The 22,882-nt window shown below is 40.0% G+C and overlaps 1 protein-coding gene and 1 non-coding gene across 2 annotated transcripts in view; both read right to left on the reverse strand.

The window, feature by feature from the left end:
- Positions 1–22,882, reverse strand: part of LOC143437290 (uncharacterized) — a 362,341-nt gene that overhangs the window by 325,184 nt on the left and 14,275 nt on the right. Inside the window, 1 exon segment of the mRNA XM_076922101.1 lies at positions 5,636–6,363. Within this exon segment, the coding sequence (XP_076778216.1) occupies positions 5,636–6,363 (728 nt within the window).
- On the reverse strand, positions 20,920–21,132 carry LOC143437409 (small nucleolar RNA U3). Its single transcript, XR_013106900.1, has one exon. It is a non-coding gene; the product is annotated as a small nucleolar RNA U3 (small nucleolar RNA).

Below are 22,882 nucleotides of genomic sequence, written 5' to 3' on the forward strand. Positions count from 1 at the left end.
ACTTGTCACTCTGATTTCTAGCAACTTGTTATTATATATCATATATTATAAATAGATAATTCTGTCAATTTTTAACCAACATGCAAATTAATCATAACTGTGTTAAAGTCTGTTTGCTAAGTTAAATATGAAAATCATATGTAAATATATATCTTTTATTCCATTCATTATTAATAAAATTTTCTTGTTTCTAAAAAAAAAAAAAAAAAAAAAAAAAGAGCAGATGGCTTCCTGGCAGAGAAAGTGGCATTAATTCACTACTCTTTGACTTGGCAGCTATGTGCAATGTTAGCTTCTGTGATCTGTAACATGACACACACAGTTACAGCCAATGACCTGTATCTCAATCATGTGACCTGACTTAACACTGAAAGTGCATTAGACATATCTCCAAAGTTGGAAATTCAACATTTTGTCGATTATGCTAAAGCTCTAAAATTATACCTATCAATCTAGTTTGTCTTCATTCACCTGATGTGAATAAATACACACTGGCAAATTAAAAAATTAATCCCCTGTCACCACAAGTTTTTTTTAATTTGGTAATGGTGATTTCAGTGTTAGTGATTGGAAGTGACATTATTAAAACCATCATCACAACAAACGTAACTTATTTTAAAAAGTGCTTCACTTGCCTCTCTGTCCAATTTAAGGAGAAAAAACAATCATGGCATTAATTAAACATTGGGTTAAATGTTAGCTGAATACTTCATGGAATCTATCATCAAAAACCCTATGGTGGGTCCCACCATAAATTTCATTGTGTGAACACAAACTACTGAATATCAAGTACATTGACATAAAATGGACCTTTTCTCTTCCAGAAATTATAGCCCCATTCCATTCCATGATGTCTGTACTTGATCATGTAATAAGGACTAACATATATCACCCACTAGTTAATGAGTGTGAGCCCATTTATATTGCCAAAGAAGGTCTTAGATAATCCAACAACATAACTGAAGTACAAGAAAAAGGCTTTGAAACCAACTGCATGAAGATGATGGAGGCCCTTAAAGTAGAAATGACTAAATCACTTAAAGAAATTCAAGAAAACACAAACAGTTGGAGTAAATCAATAAATACTTCAAAGACAGCAGAAAAACACACAAAAAAGTGGAGGAAACCAATCAATCTTATAAATAAAGCCAAGAGCTGGGCAGTGGTGGTGCACACCTTTAATCCTAGCACTTGTGAGGCAGAGGCAGGTGGATTTCTGAGTTCGAGGCCAGCCTGGTCTACAGAGTGAGTACCAGGATAACCTGGGCTATACAAATAAACCCTGTTTCAAAACAAATGAAAATAAATAAATAAAGCCAAGAAAAACAAACCAAGATTAGAAGGAAATAGAAACAATAACAAAATCACAAACTGAGGGAATAATGGAAACAAAGCTTTAAGACTGCAAAGAAGAACTATGGAGGCAAGATTCACAAACAGAATATAGAGATGAATGACAAATCTGAAGCACTGAAGATACAATGGAAGCACTGAAGATACAATGGAAGGAATATATTACACAAAGAAAATATTAAGTCTAAAACTTCCTGACATAAAATATCCAGAATATCTAGGACACTGTGAAAGGATAAAATATAAAGATACTAGGACTAGAGGAAAAACTATATTAGATCAAATTCTCCTAAAATATTGATAACAAAATCTTAGAAGAAAAACTTCCAAAATAAGGAGGGAGGTGCCTATCAAAGTAAAAGAATCATGAAAACACCTAACAGAATGGACCATAAAAATGAAGTCTCTTTTGTGTACAATAATCAAAACATCCAGCACAAAGAAAAAATACTAAAAGCTACAAAGATCAAAAGCCAATAAACATATAAATGAGGATCTTTTAAAATTGGAGATGACCTTCAAGGAAATTAACAGTACACATGAAAATACAGGTCGTAAATAATCTTGTATTATCTGCAAAAGAAAGGAAAACACACAATTACCCCAACACCAGCACCACCACCAGCAGCAGCAACAACAAAATACAAGGAGTTAACAATCACTGTTCATTGACTCTCTCGGTATCAATGACCACAGTTCATCAGTAAAAAGACAAAGGCTAACCAAATAGATGCTAGTAAAATCTATCCTTCAATTGCATACAAAAACTATAGCTCAACATTGAGAATAAGCATTAATTCCAGGTAATGAAACGTAAAAAGATTTTCCAAGCAGATGGACCAAAGGAGCAAGCTGATGTAGTCATTTTAAAATATAGCAAAATCGATTTTGAACAAAATTAATCAAATGAATTGGAGAAAGACACTACAAATTCCTCAAGTTCAAAGTATGTTTTGAGTTTTATACAATCATATAACTGTAATCCCCTACATCGTCAAAAACAAATAGAATATCATATCCATCCAAATTCACAGGACGTACTTTACTATCCTTAAATGCCATTGTGAGGAAATACTGGGCTAAAAGAAGACCAAAAGCCAACAAGGAAATCTCCAAACTGCATCTTCATGTCTGATCTCAAAGCATTCTTCAGATCTCCAACTCCTTCCTGCTTTGCTCACTGCAGCACAATTCTTTCTCTTTGACTGGTTTTATTCCATAAAACTGTTTACCTGAGCAGGTACCCCACAGCTCTGGAATCTCAAAGTATTAGGGCTTCAAAGGTAACTTCAATATTACAGCTTCTTGTTTCAGTATCTGAGATCCACTCAGGATCATCTGCGCTCCTCAAAAGATATCTGGTCATTTCTGTTCTTCCATCTATAGCACTCTAGGCTCTGCTTGACTCCACTTTACTGCTGCTGCTGTTCTTTCTGTTCATCCCATGGGATTGACATCTTCAATACACTGGGTTCTTCTGCTGTAACTAAGAATCACTGCATTGCTCTCCTACACTCTCTTCACAGGGCCAAGCCTTAGCTGCTCTGCATGACAGATTCATTTATGCCTCTGAAACCAATACCACCTGGGTGATTCTCACACATGATCAACTCCAGGTGAACAACAAGGTACAAACTTAGCTATCTCTGGAACACAGCTTCTTTGTCCTCTCAGACAACACTTCTGAGAAGATTTCACCTTAGTGATGCTGGTTTCTTCATCAATACTAATATTTTAACTATGGCTAACCAGCATCAATTGTCTCAGTCAGTCCTTCTATTCTTTCCTCTAAAAACAGAGTCACATGGACAAAACTTCTGAGTTCCTCTGCTTGCTGGGGCCCAAATATGGCCCCTTCTATTACATCATCACCAGGTTTCTATTTTGCAACAACTTCACTGCCTAAGCTTGGCTGTCCTTGAACTCACTCTGTAGATAAAACTTGAACTCAGATCTGCATTGCTCTGTCTCCTGAATGCTTGAATATAATGTGTGCCACACTTTGCCCATACCTAAGCTTTTCATTACCTAAAACTTGTTCTGTACCAGGATGACTTGAATCAGAAATCTGCTTGACTCTGATCTCCTGTGATTTAAGGAACAACCACCATACCTGGACCTAAGTATATCCTATATCCTTTTAGATTTTAAATTGAAAACTCAGTATAGTAACCACAATCTGTCCATTGTCAATTTGACACATACTTGTACCTTCTTATGTGCACATAAAAACAATAACCAGTTAATAATAATGCCTAATATTATACAGTTCTTATGCATACAACATCACATCTATATATTTAGGTGGATGGAATCTTGCCATAATATCACCATTTCTTTAATACCATTGTGTATCTTTGATCATAAGATTTAGCTTCATTCAACTTCCTGGTGAGATTTTCTCTTTGAAGCTAACATTTCATATTTTTCCTTTTTAAGATTACTAAGCATGATGAAAACAATCACCCTGAGAGAAAACACAGGCCAAAGACTATGCTTGGCTTTCCTGAGATTTCCTTCCCAATGCAATTAACAAAGTAAACCTCTTTACCTTCAGATGAGAGCAAAAGACAGCAACATTCTTCAGCAAAACATTATAAAAATTATATACAAAATTCAAATCACCCTTAGCGAATATGTGTTGTACTAGGACCCCCCATGAAGTTCCACTTAATGCATGTACAAATCCAAAGTCTAAAAACCCACATTGGTTCCAACAAAAGCATGGTCAGGCCTACCAATAAGAATACTTAACCCTGGGGTACCAACTTCTGTCTTAGAATTTCCATTGCTAAGAGGAGACACTGTGACCAAGGCAACTGTTTTAAAGGCAAATAGTTAATTCAGTCTGTTTTACACTTTCAAGTGTTTAGTTCATGACCAACATAGCAGGAAGAATGGCAGCATGCAGGCAGCCATGATACTGGAGAAGGAGCTGAGAGTTTTGCTTCTCATTTTCATGAGAAGGCATCTAGGAAGAGACTGTCTTCCAGCCAGGTGGTAGGAGAGTCTTTGTACTGGCCAGAGCTCCAAAGACCAACACCCTAGGAGTTCACTTTCTTCAAAACAGTAATATCTACTCCCACAAGGCCAAACATACTAATATTGTCACTTCTTAGAGACAAGCATATTCAAATCACCACAGATTATTCCTACTATAAATTCTTTCATGCATTTATATATGATTAGGACATGGAGATGCTTTACCACATTGATTACTTTCAGAAGGTTTCTCTCTAGTATGTGTTGTCTTTTGTATTCAGAGAATACTGTGGCATGTAAAGGATTTTCCAAATTGAGTACATTCACAAGATTTCTGTCTAATTTGTTGTCTTTTTTGTCTTTGGAGACTACAGTGATAGTCACAGGCTTCTCCATGTTTGTTACATTCGAAAGGTTTCTATAAAAAGTGTGTTACTTGAAGTATTTGGAGAGTACATTGTCATGCAAAGACTTTACCTCATTCATAGCATTCATGCAGTTTCTCTACAGTGTGTATTCTTTTATGTATCAGGCGATGCCTGTGACATGGAAGGGCTTAGCACCTTGATGACACTGAGTCACTCTCTTGAATGTGTTTTATTATGCAGTTGCAGATAAAAGTGTATTGCCAGTTTTTCCACAGTGATTACATGAATGAGGCTTCTCTCCAGTGTGATTTCTTTGTGTGTGTGTGTAAAGAACTCTGACATGCAAAGGCTTTACCACATTGTGAATATTCAAGCAGGTTTCTCTCTGGTATGTGATCTTTCCTGTCACTGCATATGACTGTGACTTGCAAATGCTTTACAACACCGATTACATTCATGAGGTTTCTGTCCTATACCTGTTCTTTTATAATAATGGAGATGCTAAAGTTGTGAAAAGTCTTTACCACATTGATCACATTCATAAAGTTTCTTCCTATATGGGATATTTTATGTTTTTGAGACTAGTAGGACATGCAAAGGCTTTAGCCCAATGAGTACATTCATAGTTGTGTCCAATATGGGTTCTTTTATGTTTTTGAGAAAAATCCTTATGGAAAGAATTTTACCACAATGATCACATTCACTGGTTTCTTTCCAATATGGGTTCTTTTATGGTCTTGGAAACAAAAACTTTGAGAAAAGGCTTTTACTATATGAATTACATCCATACAGCTTTTTTCCAGTATGTGATCATTTATGTCTTTGGAACCTTTTTACTTATAAATGGGTTTTTCCACATTGAAGACATAACTAAGGTATCTCTCTGGTATGTTTTCTTTTATGATATTGGAGATGACTTTGTTGTGTAAAACCTTTACCACATTGATTACATTCATAAGGTTTCTCTCCAGTATGTGTTCTTTTATGTCTTTGGAGATGACTGTGACGTGAAAAAGTTTTACCACATTGATTACATTCATAAAGTTTCTCTCCAGTATGTGTACTTTTATGGACTTGGAGATGACTTGATATTGCAAAGGCTGTACCACATTGATTACATTCATAAGGTTTCTCTCCAGTATGTGTTCTTTTATGACTTTGGAGATGACTGTGACATGAAAAGGCTTTACCACATTGATTACATTCATGAGGCTTCTCTCCAAGATGTGTTCTTTTATGACTTTGGAGATTACTGTGTTGTGAAAAGGCTTTACCGCATTGATTACATTCATAAGTTTTCTCTCCAGTATGTGTTCTTTTATGACTTTGGAGATGACTGTGACATGAAAAGGCTTTACCACATTGATTACATTCATAAGGTTTCTCTCCGGTATGTGTTCTTTTATGGACTTGGAGATGACTGTGACATGTAAAGGCTTTACCACATTGATTACATTCATATGGATTCTCTCTGGTATGTGTTTTTTTATGGACTTGGAGATGACTTTGTTGTGTAAAGCATTTACCACATTGATTACATTCATAAGGTTTCTCTCCAGTATGTGTTCTTTTATGTCTTTGGAGATTACTGTGACATGAAAAGGCTTTACCACATTGGTTACATTCATAAGGTTTCTCTCCAGTATGACTTCTTTCATGCCTGCAAAAATAATGGGCACATGTGAAAGCTTTACCACATTCATTACGCTGATTAATCCTTTTATCAATATGAATAAATTTTGCAGTTGGTCTAAAAATTAAAAAAAAAAACACTCTGATCTTAAGGTTTTATCACTTTGATGTTCACAGTTGTACTTGCTCACTGTGGGTTGCTTTACCTCTTTGAAAATACCTGTGAAGGTAAGAGCACTTATTACATGGCTCATATTTATAACATCCTTCTTCTATATGAGATTTCTATATCATATATTTCACATGTCTGAAGATATCAGGGCATTAAAACACTGATTGCTTTCTTAGTTTTTCCTGTAATGTGAATCACACCACAGGAGCACTGTGAGCCAGGATAAACAGAAGAATTTCCAAACTTGTAGTACCCATAGAGATTTTCTGCAGTGTGATGTTGGGGATGTTCCCAGTAAAGTCAGAAACCAATTAACTTCACACACCTATCATATTCAGAATGTCTACCAAAGGCAGAATACTATATACCTTCTCATTGTTTTGAAATAGAGGTACATTGTGCATTTTAATATCCCTAGGCTCACATGTTTTCATCCATTCTGACGATTGATACACCCATTAAAAAAGAAGAACAAGTGAAAGGTTTCCATGTTGAATTCATACAATTTGACAGTTTGTTCTTTGTAGACATGTGTTATATGGATTAAGGTTTCTCCACAACTTTCTTCACTCTCACTAACTGATCACTCAATAAACCTAGAAATGTCAGTACAAGAATCTGAGTATCATCAAATTTTCTATGGACTATTTGCTTATTGGATGGCTTTGGATATATATTTATCACTATTCAATGTGCAACATCTAAATATTATGAGACTATTCAGATTGGTAGTTCCAGAGGAAAGCTCTAATGGAGCTACAAATCAATTAAAGGTATCTCTTAAGGCATTGTTTCTATGTCTTCTTCCTTAGAGGAATGCCTTACAAACATGCATCAGATAACTGACATTGAGGAACATAGTTTTGTGAGAATATTATAATCATAGCTATACTTAAAGGACTGATTTTTTTTACACACTTGCTTTTCTTTAGAGCTTCCAGAACACATTAAAATTTCCTCACAGGCATATTTGTATCAGCTTGTACATGAAAACTACCTTTCATGCCTTCTAGAACTTTGACGTTGTTCTTCAATATGATGATCTTCCCAACTGTAACCTAAAACACAGTACCAGAAAATGAGTGATACAGAATTGGAAATTAGGTAAAATTCAAGTTACTGTGAATTTTGACAGCACTGAACCTGATTTATTCATCTCAATCTTCCTTGTTCTCAATTGAAATAACAGAGAATTATCAATAACCAAGAATCACTAGTTCCATTATTTTGAAAAGCAAAACAAAATTCACAGTGTTACCTATAGCACTGAGGTTTTGGTAGGTCTCCAGCATCACATCTTTGTAGAGATTCTTCTGGGCAGGATCCAGCAAACTCCACTCTTCTGCAGTGAAGTTCACATACACATCATCATAAGTCACTGCATCCTAAAATATCAAACACATGTGTAGAACAGAACGCATGATTGTGACAACACTGTAAGTAAATGGATACTTTCTAGGCAATGTGTTAATGTAACTCTTGTGCTTCCTCCACTTATTTCCTGAAACAGAGGTTATAATCTAATCATTCTGTCATTTTAGAAGAAAATTGAATTATAAGGTTCACCTGTGTCACTTCTGATCCCTTTGATTAGGATACATCCTTGCAACACAAATGGCAACTGAGAGGGATATGCAGGGGCAAACAGATCAACTGTACTTAGCAAACATCTGAAAAGGTATATGAACAATTACTAACTACAAAAACGATGGGCAAGCTTAGAGTATTTGCTCATGTCTTTAATCACAGAAGTACAGGCAGGTGTATGTCATTGAGCTGGATTCTGACATGGTCTATGCAATGTGTTGCAGGACAGCAAAAGTTACATGTTAAGACCCTCACTCCCCTGTAAAAATCAACCAAGGAAACAAAAATGATAGAGAGAACTCACGGTTCTTTTCTGATGTTCCTACAAAGACTTATACATTCACTGCAGTTCTGTATTCATCTTGCAAAACATGATGTGAATCAGTTTAAGCAGCAAAATTAATTAAAGTGTACTAGAAGGGAGTGCATGTTTAAACAGTTAAAAATGGACAGATGAAAATATTAGTAATGTATATGCTGATCAGAAATAAAGAACAAAGGGCAGGAAAGATAGCTCAGGAGTGGAAAGCTCTTGCTGGTCTTCCACATAATGGTGGTCAATTTCTAGTATTTACATGGGGATCAACAAATACCCATTACTTCAAGATCAAGAGTACTGAGGCCATCTTCTGACAACAGTAAAGATGAGGCACATATGATATTCATATTCCTCCACACAGGCACAATACTCTTATTTATTCAAAAATTTCAGAACAAACACAAGACTAAGGCAAAATGACATACTCCTGGAATCCAATGAGTCTGAAGCCTCGGGCAGTATTGATATCATTAACATATGCCATCCAGAGATATACAATATAACCTATATGTTTGGTTAAATTTTAAAATTAAAGATGTGGATGAAAAGGTGCACAGAAGGATGTGCTTATTTTACAAAAACATGTCAGGTGGCTTCTGTGGTTTCTGTATCTACTATCAGCACAAGAAGAGCTTCACAGAGAAATTTAGCCTCAAAAACAATAAACGAAAAATATAAAATTAAAAATATAAATCTACCAGACTTGCAAAATAGCTTAGCATTGAATAGCAAATGTTTATACTGTATCTTATGGGAAATAGAAACTGAAATCAAATGGAGAATTTATGGGAGCATGAGAAGAAAGCTGAAGAATCAGTTTCAAGTACAACACAGTAGACACATAGAATAAAATATTTCCTCTCTAAAAGAAATACAGGGGTAAAGCTGGAGCAGAGACTGAGGGAATTGTTAATGAAAACTTGCCCAGCTGGAGACCCACCTTATAGACAAACACCAATACATGACATTATTAGGGATACTCTGTTTTTCTCCCACACAGGAGCCTTGCATAATTGTCCATTAAGAGGCTCCACCCAGCAGCTGACTTGAAAGAGATGCAGAGAACCACAGTCAAACATTGAATGGTCCTTGGGGACTGTTATGGAAGAGTTGGGGGAAGGATTGATGGCCCTGAAGAGGATAGGAACTCCACAGGAAGACCAACAGTCTCAAATAACCTGGACCCTTGGGGAGACTCACAGACTGATCCACTAACAAAATAACACACACAGTCTATACTAAGGCCCCTGGAACATATGTAGTAGATGTGTAGATCAGTCTTCATGATGGTCCTCCAACAACTGTACCAGGGGCTGTTCCTAAAGCTGCTGTCTATCCTTGGAATCTGCTTTCTGAACTGGGCTGCCATGTGTGGCTTCAATGGAAAGGATGAACTTAACCCAGCAGAGACTTGATGCACCACAGTGTGGAGAAACCCAGGGGCACACACCTTCTCAAAGGAGAAACAGAGGATATTGGATAGAGGGACTCTGTGCAGGTGGTGGACCTAGAGTAGGGACTTCACAAAGTTCATAGCCATTTTATTTATAACAGCTTGAAACTGGAAAAATCCCAGATGTCACTCAACCAAAATATGGATATAGAAAATGTGGTTCATTTACAAAAGGAAAAACTATCCAGCTATAAAATACAAGAACATCATCAATTTTGAAGGCAAATGGATACAACTAGAAACTATTATCCTGAGTGAGGTAACCCAGACCTAAAACACATACATGTATGTACTCACTTACAAGTGAATAATAATCATAGAAAAGGAAACCCACACTACACTCTATAGACCCAAAGAAGCTAAACAAGAAGGAAGGCCCAAATGAGCATGGTTGAATCTCACTCAGAAGGGAGAATAAAACAGTCATAGGAGGCAGATGGAAGAGAGAAACTGGATGGGAGAGCAGATAAGAAAGGAGAATCGAGGAGAACCAGCAACAGGTGTGGCGAGAGACAAGAGAAGGCCAGAGGGAAAAAAATGAATCAAAACCTGCAGCTGTCTGAGGGGAGGGGGTACATTTAGGATATGCCAGAGACCATAAATAGGTACCAAGGAGTCTTAAGGTTGATCTTAGCTGAGATTCATAACAGTTAGATATGGACGCTGAAGAGGCCACATCCTGCAGTTAGGTAGGACACTTAATGGAGAGTTAAAGGCACCAACCAATCCAAAAATCTTTCTACCCAAAATTTATCCTGTCAACAAAATACAATCTACAACATAGAGTCTGTACAGCAGCAAAATAACGTTGTTGTTGTTGTTCTAAGTTGCTACGCTGCTGCTGTGATTGAATGCTCTGAGCAAAAGCATCTCAGGTAATAAGTTGTTGTACATGGTTCTGTCAGATCACAGTCTATTATTTGGGAGCTTAGATTAGAAACTGAAGGCAAAAAGCATAGACAAACACTGTCTCCTGGCTTGCTCTCTTGCTTGATCAGTGTCTCATGATCAGCCTGCTCTCTCATCCAGCCCAGGACCACTTGCTTAAGGATATTGCCAGCCTCAGTGGAAGAGCCTTCCTAATCAATCATCAACACTATCTCTTACAGACATAGCAACCAGCCATTCAGATGAGGGCACACCCTCGATTGAGGCTCCTTCAGATGACTGTAGCTCTGAAAGGCTGAGAACTTAAAAAAAACTATGACACAGACACAATAATAAATGAGGAAGTTGTAACAACCCAAAACCAAAAATTTAAACATATCAATTACATGAGCCCTGCCACCACAAGAGGGAGTTGGAGTTGTGGCCGAGCCAGGACAAAATAGGGAGGGCACCTGGCTCAGAGCATACATAGAAGGATACACTGGAATGGGGAGCTCAGAGGCTGTGCTGACCTGGGGTGAGCGTCTTTAACTCTGGGTTCCCAGGCCAGTGCTATCAAAGATGTGGCTAAAACAGCTGGAAGATGGATAGAGAAGCACATTGTCCCACAGGCCTGGAAATGGCCTCCCCAAAGGATAGAATCTCTGGTCCAAGAAATATATGCTAACTCTGTTGGAATGAAGAACAACCTTTCATCTAAGAACAACCACAACACTACAGAGTCACACATGGACTGTGAAGAGGGTAGAATGAGAGAAGAGGGAAAATGAGGTCTTTGTCCTTTCCACCCTGTAAAACAGGGTAGGCAGATCCTGATTTTGCCCTGGATTCTGTCTCAAAAAGGTTTTTGTCATGGACTAGTCAATGGTTCTATGTCATGTTGTTGAGAATGATTTAACCCAAGGTGTGGGACTTGAAACTAAATTGATTGGGGTGGAGTCTGTCTCATTTTCTCAGTCAATGAATAAAAAAGTGGCACACACAAAATAGACAGCCACAAGGGGGTGGTAAAGGCTACCCAGCATATGACAACATTTGTACAGAGGAGAAAATGAAGACAGAATGGCAGCTGTGAGCCCTGTAGCAGGGCTCCAAGTCTTCTTCAACCTTCCCTGAAATTAAGACCAGAGGCACACTGTTCACTATACCAGGCTCTGGACCATCTTTGACGCACTTAGGGGCTATGACTCTCCAGTGTATGCACTGTAGCAGTGTTCCAGGTTCAATTTAGTCATCTGCCTCCACATATACTCAAGAAAAATCTGAAAACCAAGACACACTATCTCAAATATGGCAGACAAGATAATGACACAAAAAGAATGGTGGATCTTAAAAACTGGCCTTTCAGTCCTTTAGTTGGGAGTCCTGAGGGTCTTGGATCAATGCACTAAGATGTTATGTCCAAGTCCCAGAGACCCCAAAGACCAACAAGTAGCCTATTGTAATGCAAACACATGGAGGTCTTTATTATGAGCTCTGTAATAAGGATTCTCACCAGTCAGCCTCACATGAGATCAAAACTGAGAGTCTAGATGTGCTGGGTATTTATTGCAGTTACAGCAAGATTGGGGCATTAACATGCATGTCAGCAACTTAATATTTTAAAAACTACATGACTGGCATAATCTGCAGGAACCAATCAATGGGGCAAAACCATCTGACAACCGTGATGGGTAGACTAACTTTGTCTCTGTAAGTTGTATTAGTTATCGATATGTAGCTTAACCCTGCAGTTATACCTTGACTGGCTGTTGACAACGGGGGTTGTCATAGGATGTTTGGTCAAGTGGACTTTGTGCACTCTCAGAAACAGAATTAATTGGGTTTACAAACTCATCTTTGTGCCTGAGGTCCTTATTATTGAAAGATGCTCCTGTTCAACCACAAGCCATGCATGGCAGTAGAAAAGGTACTTTGTCCAAAGACCTACATCCCTATCCGTTACTGCAGATCCTAATATCAGTTGCACTTACTCTGAGACAGAAAACCAGTGGAAGTTGCCTCTCCCCCTGTGCATCATCTTATAAATAAGATAGACAATCCCCACCTGCCCTTCCTTTCCTGCCTCATCCCTGTGTCTCAGCCTCACTTGTGCAGACAGTCCCTGTTCAACCACATGCTATACCTGCCAGGTAAAGCCAGGTAAAGGTAAGCTTTCTATAGATCTACCACACTGTCTGTTATCCCAGATGCAAAGATCACAGTTTTCCCTAGCACTGTACTAAACACCAGAGGCAGCTTTACCTCTGTCCTGACTATGTGTCCCTGTGGATAGTAAGATCATTTCTTCCTCCCTAATTCTTCTCCCTCCTTCCAACATTAGCAAGCATTCCCGCTTGAGCATACCCAACAAACAGGTCAGTAAAAGAGGCAACACTCAGGCAAGTCTCTCTGTAAATCCAGATATCAAACAGTCACCCAGGAACAAAACTCCCACCCAAGCAAGACAATTACAGAAATCAGTACTGAGATAATAATCACTTCAAACCCAGAGGCCTAGATACCAGCATAGGAATATAATATATAACACCCAGGAAAATAAGTCACCAAAAGAGCCAACCTGTACTGTCACAGCAGGTACTGAGAAATTCAAACGTGCAACAGATATGGTGCAAAAGAGGTGGTTTGGGGGCAGGGAGATGAGTGAGAATCTGGAGAAGGGATAGAGGCACAGAAGAGGACTTGCAGACAGGCAGACAGACAGGGAGCAGAGAGAGAGCCCTGAGAGTAGAGAAAGAAAATACAGAGGGGCATGTGCAGAGAACAGAGACAGGGAACAAACAGAGAGAGCTGTGTAGCTGGTGGTCCGTGTATATAAAGCACACCTGACAACAGCAGCAGGTGATGGAGGCAGGGAATGACTTAAGCAGTTGCTAAGTCCCTGAGATCAGAGCATTGAAATTACCTGTGCACTGACAACTACAGAGGTAAGGTTCACAGAGGGAACAGGAAAGGAAGAGAGAATCTCAGGCATTAAACATGAATATGACAAAATGGATACATCATCAAAAAATGTGGATTCTAAAAGTTTTGTGGCCCTAAACAACCAGAAATTCTGCCACATATGAGAAGGGAAAACTACAGATGACTGGAATAGAGAAAGGTGACTATTAGCACAAAGGGCTGATAAAAAATATTTTCAACGAAATCATAAAGGAAACTTTTCCTAAACCAAAGAAGATGCCTGTTAATGGACAAGAAGCATCCAAAACACGCAATAGATTGGAGAAAAACAAAAGTCCCTTTACCACACAATAATCAAACACTAAACGTAAAAAATAAAGCAACATAAAAAAGTGTTCCAGAAAAAATTAACAAAAACTAAACAAAAAACCACAAGTAATGTATGAAAGCAGATCTGTTAGATTTATACCTGTCTTTTTAATGTATATTATAAAAGACAACAGGGTTTGGACACATGTGCTGGAGAGTCAGAGAAACCACCCGTGTTTCTACAAGAAAGCAACTGGTCCAAATGTTTTGGGCAGATTCAGAATCAGCCATGACAGTGAAGTTACTCAGAGGTCACCTCCTGACCTAACATGTAAGGAGCATCACCAGGGACCTCACAGGTGGTCACATCTGGCTGATGTTTCCCATGCAGCCACAGAGAGGACCCAGCACCCCAGCTCCCACTGCTCAGCCGCCTGACCCTACCCATTGTAAGCAGTGATTTTGTGCTCACCATGACTTGATTTCAGAGCTTCCCTGAGGTCTCCACACAACACCCACAGCAGAGCTCAGAGCAGGGCACAGATGACCATTCAAGCCTGCACAGGCACAGCAAACTTTCAGATTGGCACCCGGGAGAACCTGCCTCCTTGTCTGATTGGCAGGTCTGCCTGGAAGCCTTGATTGGCCAGTGAGTCTTACCACTCCTCAAGGTTAAAGTGAGCTTCCGGTCCAGGGTCAGACTTTTTCCAGATCTTGGGGGGAGGGGGGTTGCACCCCATTAGCATTTGTTTCTGTCTTCAAAGAGGAATCTCACCCCACCCAGCCCTGGGGAAGAACCCATCATTCCAGCTCTGGCTGTTCAGCTGCCTGCTCCTCCCCTCTGAGAGCAATGATCCTGCACCTACCAGGACCTGACTGCAGACCTTACCTGAGCTTTCCTCACAGCACTTGCCTTCTTCTTCCTGTAATCAAGATGAACAGCTTCCATAGCCCAGTACTCAAGGTGCAGTGGAGGTATCAATCTGACCCACAAGTCGACGGATGCACTGGTTATTTCTTTAGAATTCTGTCTAAACTCCACTCCAGTTACCTGTCAACAGCCAGTTACGTTCCTCCCCATGGTTACCTGGCAACTGCAGGGTCGGACTGACGCCCTGTAAATGTGGCTACTTGCCCCTTCCTCTCTTTTGATCTCTTGATCTCTTGTTATCTCTTTCTCTTGCCCTCTTGGGCTCTTCCCTTCCACCCTCTCTCTCCACATGCTCATGTCTGGCCTCTACTTCTCTACTCTGTCGCTCTCTGCTTTTCTCTGCCTGTACTACCCTCTTTATATTTTATATTTAGCAAATATAAAACACTACCTCATTATCAAAGAGAAGTTCTCAATAATAAATTGTGTTCTGTGTTACACTAACCATGCATGCTCCCTGATTTAAATGATGGCAGGAGTTTCTGCCATCAAATGCCCAGATTTATAGAATTATTCAGGTATCATATCTCACGCTCTTGAACTTCAACTGTCTTTTCTTATAATGCAGCAGATACATGTGCTTCATGTGCACAGGGAATCCAGAATGAGACTTGTGTGCTGAGTTTAAGCAGCTCTGCAAAAAGATATTTATTAGATAAGGACAGCCACCTGTGTTCAGGGACATTATCCAGACAAAGTCAGGCAGAGAAATGGAAGCCCTGCTGATAAAGGGAGCCCTGCATTTTGAGCTGAGTTCCACTGAGATTTGTGGCCTTCAACGTGCAAACAGGTTTTCCAAAACCTTGATTCCTAAAATCATGGATCTTGTCTGTGAGAGAAACTGTATCAAATACTGAAATCTGCTTCAAAATGTATACGGGCTAGGACCCTGCCCAGGTCTACAGGTGGCTGTCCCATAACCAGCTGTGTAAAAGTGTCTTCTAAAGGCCATTCTATTTTACTATCAGTTCAACACCTTCAGGGTAACAAGGAATATGGTATTAATGGTAATTAATACCATTAGAATCCATGATCATTGGCCCACTGTCTCACTTCTCTGCTGTGAAATGAGTTCCTTGGTCAGAAGCAATACTGTGTGGAATGCCATTGTGGTGAGTGAGGCACTCAATATGTCCATGGATCATGGATTTGACAGAAGCAATGTATGCATGAAAATCAAAATCATAAGCAGAATATGTATCTATTCCAGGAAGAAGAAAGCTTTGTTCTTTGCCCCAGAGAAATGATCCGATGTAGTCAACCTGACACCAAGTCACTGGCTGGGCAACCCAGGATATAGTTCCATATCTAGGGCTCAGTGTTGGTCTCTACTGCTGGTAGATCTGGAACTCACCAGCAGATGTGGCCATGTCAGGCTTGGTGAGAGGACGACTCTACTGTTGTATCCATGCATAAACCCCACTGTGTCCACCATGGCCACTATGTTCATGGTCCCATTGGAAAATGACAGATATAGCTGAGGACACAGCTGACTTCCCACAGAATAGATCACCCTGACTACTTGGTTACTGAGTGTATACTCATCTGAACTTACCTTTTGATCAGCATTTGCATGGGACACTATCGATTACTGATTATCATGACTATTGATCACTTTTTGTTATTGACTACTATAAATTATTGGCCATTGATTAGTACTGATTATTGATTAACATGATGATTAATCATTAGTCCATCACCGTCATCCACCTGCCTCTGCCTCCTGAATGCTGAGATTAAAAGTGTGCGCCATAATTTATTGATCATTATTGGTTATCAATTAGGATTAATAATTATGGATTACCACTTATTGATTATTGATCAGCATTGATTATTCCATCACCAACCTCCCCTGCCTCTGCCTTCATATTGATAATTATTGATTACCATTTATTTATGCCAATTTTATAATAATTTATACCAATTATTGATTATTGATTATAGATCAGCATTGATTATTGATCATTATTCTATCACCGTCATCCCCCTGCATCTGCCTCCCAAGTACTGGGATTAAAGGCATGTGCCACCACTGCCCAGCTTCTTTGACCATTGTGAGAGATCTATTCACATACTTCTTCCTTTTATGTCTTTCTCAACAATATTCTAATTGTTCCGTCTCCAAGTCTCTGACAGTTAAGCCTTCCCACTCTTTATAGCTGATGATTCAATGAGTAATCACACATTTCCAAACAAATGCATGAGCATGACTACTCCATGAAGCTCTGAACTGTGGTGATTTCCCTTTACTGTTGTCTTTGAGGATTGTCCCAGAAACATGTTTTCATGCTGCAGTTGTTCACTTTTGGATGGGGCCTGCATAACAGGCAGGGCCCTTAGTAAAGCAGGGCCTACTTATTTCTTCCTTAGTCACTTGATGATAGGGCCTGTACCAGGAAGTCCTAGGTGCAAGTATAACACCAGGGGCATTGTACAGGAATAGAAACTATAGGCTTCTGGGCAACTCAGGTACTTAGCATTAGTTTCCAAGTTGTCCCTTCCCCAGCAAAACCCAAGCCTAGCTCCACTCTCTAGGCTAATCCCAGACAAGACTAGAGTTTTCAATTTACACCCTCAACAGTACCAGGGTCTCCAGGTTATTCCCCCAACAAACCTGCTCCTCAGGTTACAAGTCCATGCCTAACAACCACTAATGCAGAGGGGAGGTGAAGTTAAGTTTATGATGTGACTCCCAACACCAGCCAATTATGTTAAAGGCCAATTATGTTAAAGCAGCTTTCCAATTAGATGTTTGCACACATACTCCCTATTGCAAGAAACATTTAAAATGGCAGCATTCAATCTCATTTTTCTTAATCAGCTACCATGTTTATGACTAACCTAGGTCTGCAGCCAGGAGCTACTGTATCCATGATGCTCAGCTCGAGCCATCTGCTCAGATAGTGAGATACACCAAACCTGCCACCCACAAGACACCAGTGTGGGAGATGGCTCTGCCAATCTCCCATGCTGTCTCCACAATGCTTGGCTGAACTCAGACCATCCCACCATCTACATGGGCTCGGTACAAATGAGACTCTAATGCTTAGGTTATTCAAAGGCTTTATAAGTTTGGTAATGATCAAAACAAGATGTCCATACAATCACTAATCTAGATACCCAATACCCAATCTAGATATACCAACTACCTTTGACTGCTAGAGACACGCACATTAACATCCATGTTCCCATCTCTCTCATCCCTCCCCCAGCTGCTCCTCTTCCTTCTCTTCTTTCTCTCCTTACTCCTCCCACCTTAGCTCCTCCTACAGCTCGCCACTTGCTGCTTACAATAAAGCCTTTCCCCAATAAACATTTGGGGCTCCACCATCACCAAAACATTCTTGGCTGATGCTGGTGTATTGGGGATGGGCGCAAGCTAGCTCAAATAGAATAAAGACCCTGCTGGGAGTTGCATCATATCAGCTCCTGTGTGTGTCTTTTTGGGGATCACTAACATTTTCCTGGCACAACATGTTCAATTTCTTCTAAAATGGAATAGCAGGCCAAGATATTTCTTTTCAAGGGAAGATAGATAGATAGAGTTGACTGTAGAGCCTTGCTCCAATATTCAAAATCTATTAATCTCAATAAACACCTGCCAAAGGCTCCAAATAAAATTCTTTGCAGCACTGAGCAGCAGAGAAAGGATTGGGTGCTCAAAGCAATTTTCAATTACATACAGAGGCAAGCCTCAGCTACAGGCAACATTGCTATGAACAGAAATAAATAATAATCAGGAATTTAAAAAATGAAAAAATTATTTTTTTTTAAAAAAATTTATTTAGTTTATGTATAAGTACACTTTTGCTGTCTTCAGACACACCGGTAGAGGGCACTGGATCCCATCACAGATGGTTGTGAGCCACCATGTGGTTGCTGGGAATTGAACTCAGGACCTATGGAAGAGCAGTCAGTGCTCTTTTTTTGGGAATATTTTCTTTATTTACATTTCAAATGTTATTCTTTTTCCCAGTCCCCCTCCCAACTCATTATCCCATCCCTCCTGCCCCTGCTTCTATGAGGGTGTCCCCCCACCCACCCAATCACTCACCCACTCACTCCCTGAGACGGAATCTTGATGTAATTTTAATTTCTCCTGATGACTAAGCATAACACATTGCTCATGTGTTATGTATGGTACACACGAGGACATCAGAAGACAACTTGTAGAAGTGAATTCTCCTCCCACCCTGTGGGACCCATGTGCTATAAGCTCAGGTCTTCAGACATGTTGGCAAATACTTTTAAGCACTGAGACATCTCTCCAGCACTTTTTCACATATTTATTGGCCATATGAATTTCATTTTTTAAAACTTGTATGTGTATGTGTATTTTTCCTGCATGTATGAATGTGTGTCATGTGTGTGCCTGGTATCAGTGTAGGTCAGAAGACAGCTTCATTCAGACCTCCCTGCCATGTTGGTGCTGGAAACTGATCCAGAGTTCTCCAAAAGAGTAGTAAGCAACAAGCAATCTTTACTGCTGAGCCAGCACCCCAGTACCCATATTTCGTCTTTTAAGATCTTTTTTTTTTTTCTCAATTCATTTGGTTATTCAATGACTGGGACATTTGGGTACTTTTGGAGTTCTTTAAAGATTAATCTTCTCAAAGATAATATAACTAACAAAGTCCTTTTCTTCCAGACTCTTTCTTCACTCTGTAGATTATTGCCCTTGCTATACAAAGCCTTTTAATTGCTTTCTGTCCAGCTTGCCAATTTCCCTCCTTCCTACTCCAGCATTATTGGAATGACTTTAAATTACATTTTTCTATTTCTAGGATTTCTGTTGCTTTTTACAGCTGACTTTTAAAAATTTATCACCACAGTCAGGCAGTGGTGGCACATGCCTTTAATCCTATCACCTAGGAGGCAAAGGCAAGTGGATGTCTGTGGGATCCAGGACAACCTGGACTACAGATAGGGTTCCAGGGCAGCTGAGGATAAACAAAATCTGTATCAGGAAAAAGAAAGAAAGAAAGGAAGGAAGGAAGGAAGGAAGGAAGGAAGAAAGAAAGAAAGAAAGAACTTATCTCCACAAATAACACATAGTTGTCAAAGTGATATACAAAAAAAAAAAAAATGATTTCTGTGAAAATACATTTCTCTGCAATTCCTGGCTAGCTCCAAACTGTGCTGACCTTGAGCATCACCATTTACTTTGTGTTTTAGATTTAGTCTTTGAAAAGAATGTGCTGTATGTACATCTTTGTTACTGCTGTCTGTATGTCCAGCATCAGCACTGGGATGAAGCTGCTCCTGTTAGGCATTTATCCCTACTTCTCTGGCATGGCCACCATCGTTTGTCTCCCACTCAGCTTTATGTTATAGGAGAGCCTGGTGCAGATGTCACAGGTGCTATTTAACAGCTACCACAAGATCATCATTATGCTAAAAATTGAAGTTATACATGGAAGAAGCTCAGACACTTCCAGAACTGGTTTTGTCTCCTAAATGGGAACACACTCAAACCTAGAAGGGTGCACTGGTCTGATCTGTATCAATAGATCTGTCCCACCTATTGTTCTCTAATTCACCAGTGGCACAGAAACACCTCTGTCAAACTAAACAAATGTTTTGGGTTGTTTGCTTGTTTTGGTAGCTAAATGCAACATCACTCCTCATGCCTTCCCTCCTTCCACACTACAAGGAAAGCTCACAGCTTTCCTCTACCAACCTCTGCCCAGTGAAGGATTCAGAGAAAACAACTGGGCTGTACTGTGGTTTTGTGGGCAAGACGCCCTGACTAACTCACCGAAGCAGCAAAGATTGACTTCATTTATAGTCGATAAGCTATGCAATAATGGATACACTAAGGTCAGTTTCCAAGGCCTACAGCAGCACTTCACTTTGGTACAGCCAGTTTGGATGTGTCCAAATTTACAAGAAAAGAACTGCCCATTTGACAAGTCACAATCACAGACAGATGGTCAGCCTTTACCACATAGAGACACCTTTCCAAAAAAGGCTAAAGAACATACACCAACTATCTTTTTTACCATTAAAATTAAACCGAGATCCACTCAGACTGCATTCCCTCCCTCTTGCCCTCCCGAAGAAGAAGAACGATCACCAATGGCTGGAGGCTGCTGTACTGAAGCAACACCTAGAGCCAGCTTCACGCTCAGAAGGGGATGCTATGTCTCATCCTCGTGGTTTCGGGTGCTCTACACAGTCAGAGAAACTTCTCTAGTAGCAAACTATAGAAATGATCCCTGAAAGTATAGTCTTACCTGCAGACTCCAGCCATCGCCCGACTGTACCAAGTGCCCTCACATCTTACACATGGCAACTTCCGCCAAGACGCCCCACGCTATCCCTGTCGGCGCCCCCATTGCACAACACATCTGCCCACGCGGGCACATGCTCTCTGGCCTCTCCATACCCAGTCTACCCGGCATTTGGAGTCGATACAGTTTCCCTGCACTGCCACCGCGATTAGCATACAGTTGCCGAGCAGCCAATCGGCTCACAGTTCTCTCCTGCCTCGTCCCACCTCCGACTGTGATGGGTCACGCGTTGTCACTGACGGCCACACGCAGCTCGCCCGTTCCCCGGGAAGCGCCGCAGAGCCCCACACGAGTTCGCAGGCGAGTGGCGTTTGGATCTGGCTCAAGCCCGAGGCCTTGCATGAGAAACAAAACAAAAAACAACGTCGGGAAAAAATGGCAATTCAAGGACTACGTGCATTATGTAATAAATTGTGTGGGTAAAGGGCATGATGGCTCACTGCTGTAATCTTAGCACTTGGGAGATGAAGGCAAGGGGTCAGGAATTTGAAGCCAGTTTTAAGATTTTGAAGCCAGCCACACCTACGTGAAATCCAGTCTAAAATGATCAAAAAACAAATCTGTGTTTAGAGAAAAGTGAAAATAGACAAAGCGAACTGGCCACATTGTTAATTACTGGCTCAATTACTGGATATGTACTTGATGATCACTATTTTAATCTCTCATCCCATTTTAGCATTTTACCAGTAGAAGTGTTATTTCCTTTTCTTATAGATGTTTCATTGCCTGACATCTGTTTAACAAGAAATGGAAAAAAAAAGTTGGGTCTCTTTTCTTTCTGGTACAAAGAGCAGTGTCTGACTTATGGGGAGTGAGGAAAGCTCTGAGTGAAGTCAGTCCTGAATGAATGTGTGTTATTAACATGAGCACATCCATATCAAGACCCACTCAAACTCCTATGAAAAGAGATGGCAATACCTTCCTCTGGTTTGCGTGCACTTGTTGACAGTATGTGGAGAAAATATCCACCATACCTTTGCTTCTTCCCATATATTTTGCACCTGAAGATGGCTCCCATACAAACTCTGGTCTCTCTGGTCATGGCCCTTCAATATTTAAGACTTCTCCATTCTTCATTCCCCCTTCTGTTTTCTTTGCTTTTGAGATAGGGTCTCACTCTGGCAGGACTAAACTTCCCTTTGTAGAGCAGGCTGACCTTGAACTCACAGAGATCCCTCTACCTCTGCCTCCCAACTGTTGGATTAAAGGCTGTACCATCATACCACACTTACTTTCTACCTTCTGAGACATCTCTGCCCCTTCACTACACATGCTATACCTTGGTCTTTGAGTAGATGCTTCAACAGCACACGAGTCTGAACATTTCTCTAACATGTTCTAAGATTTAACTTGCTAGACATGTTGGGTCATGCTATAATCCTGACACTAAGGAGGCTGAAAACAGGGGTTAACCACAAGTGTGAGGCCAGACTAGGCTACATGCTAAGTTCCATATCAACTGGGTAAAAAGAGAACCATCTCCCAAAATAAAGATTGGAAGAGCTGGTTCAGCAGGTAGAGTATTTGCTTTCTATCAGAGGGATGGATCCTAGCACCTAGAACAGGCAGGTCACAAATGCCTTTACCTAAACTATAAAGGATCCGATATCCCTTTCTGACTTCCATGGATATTTACACACATACATGTGCATACATATGCACACATAGATCCTCTTAAGAGATAATTAAAG

Source organism: Arvicanthis niloticus, chromosome Y, assembly GCF_011762505.2.
Source record: "Arvicanthis niloticus isolate mArvNil1 chromosome Y, mArvNil1.pat.X, whole genome shotgun sequence".
Lineage (NCBI taxonomy): Eukaryota > Metazoa > Chordata > Mammalia > Rodentia > Muridae > Arvicanthis > Arvicanthis niloticus.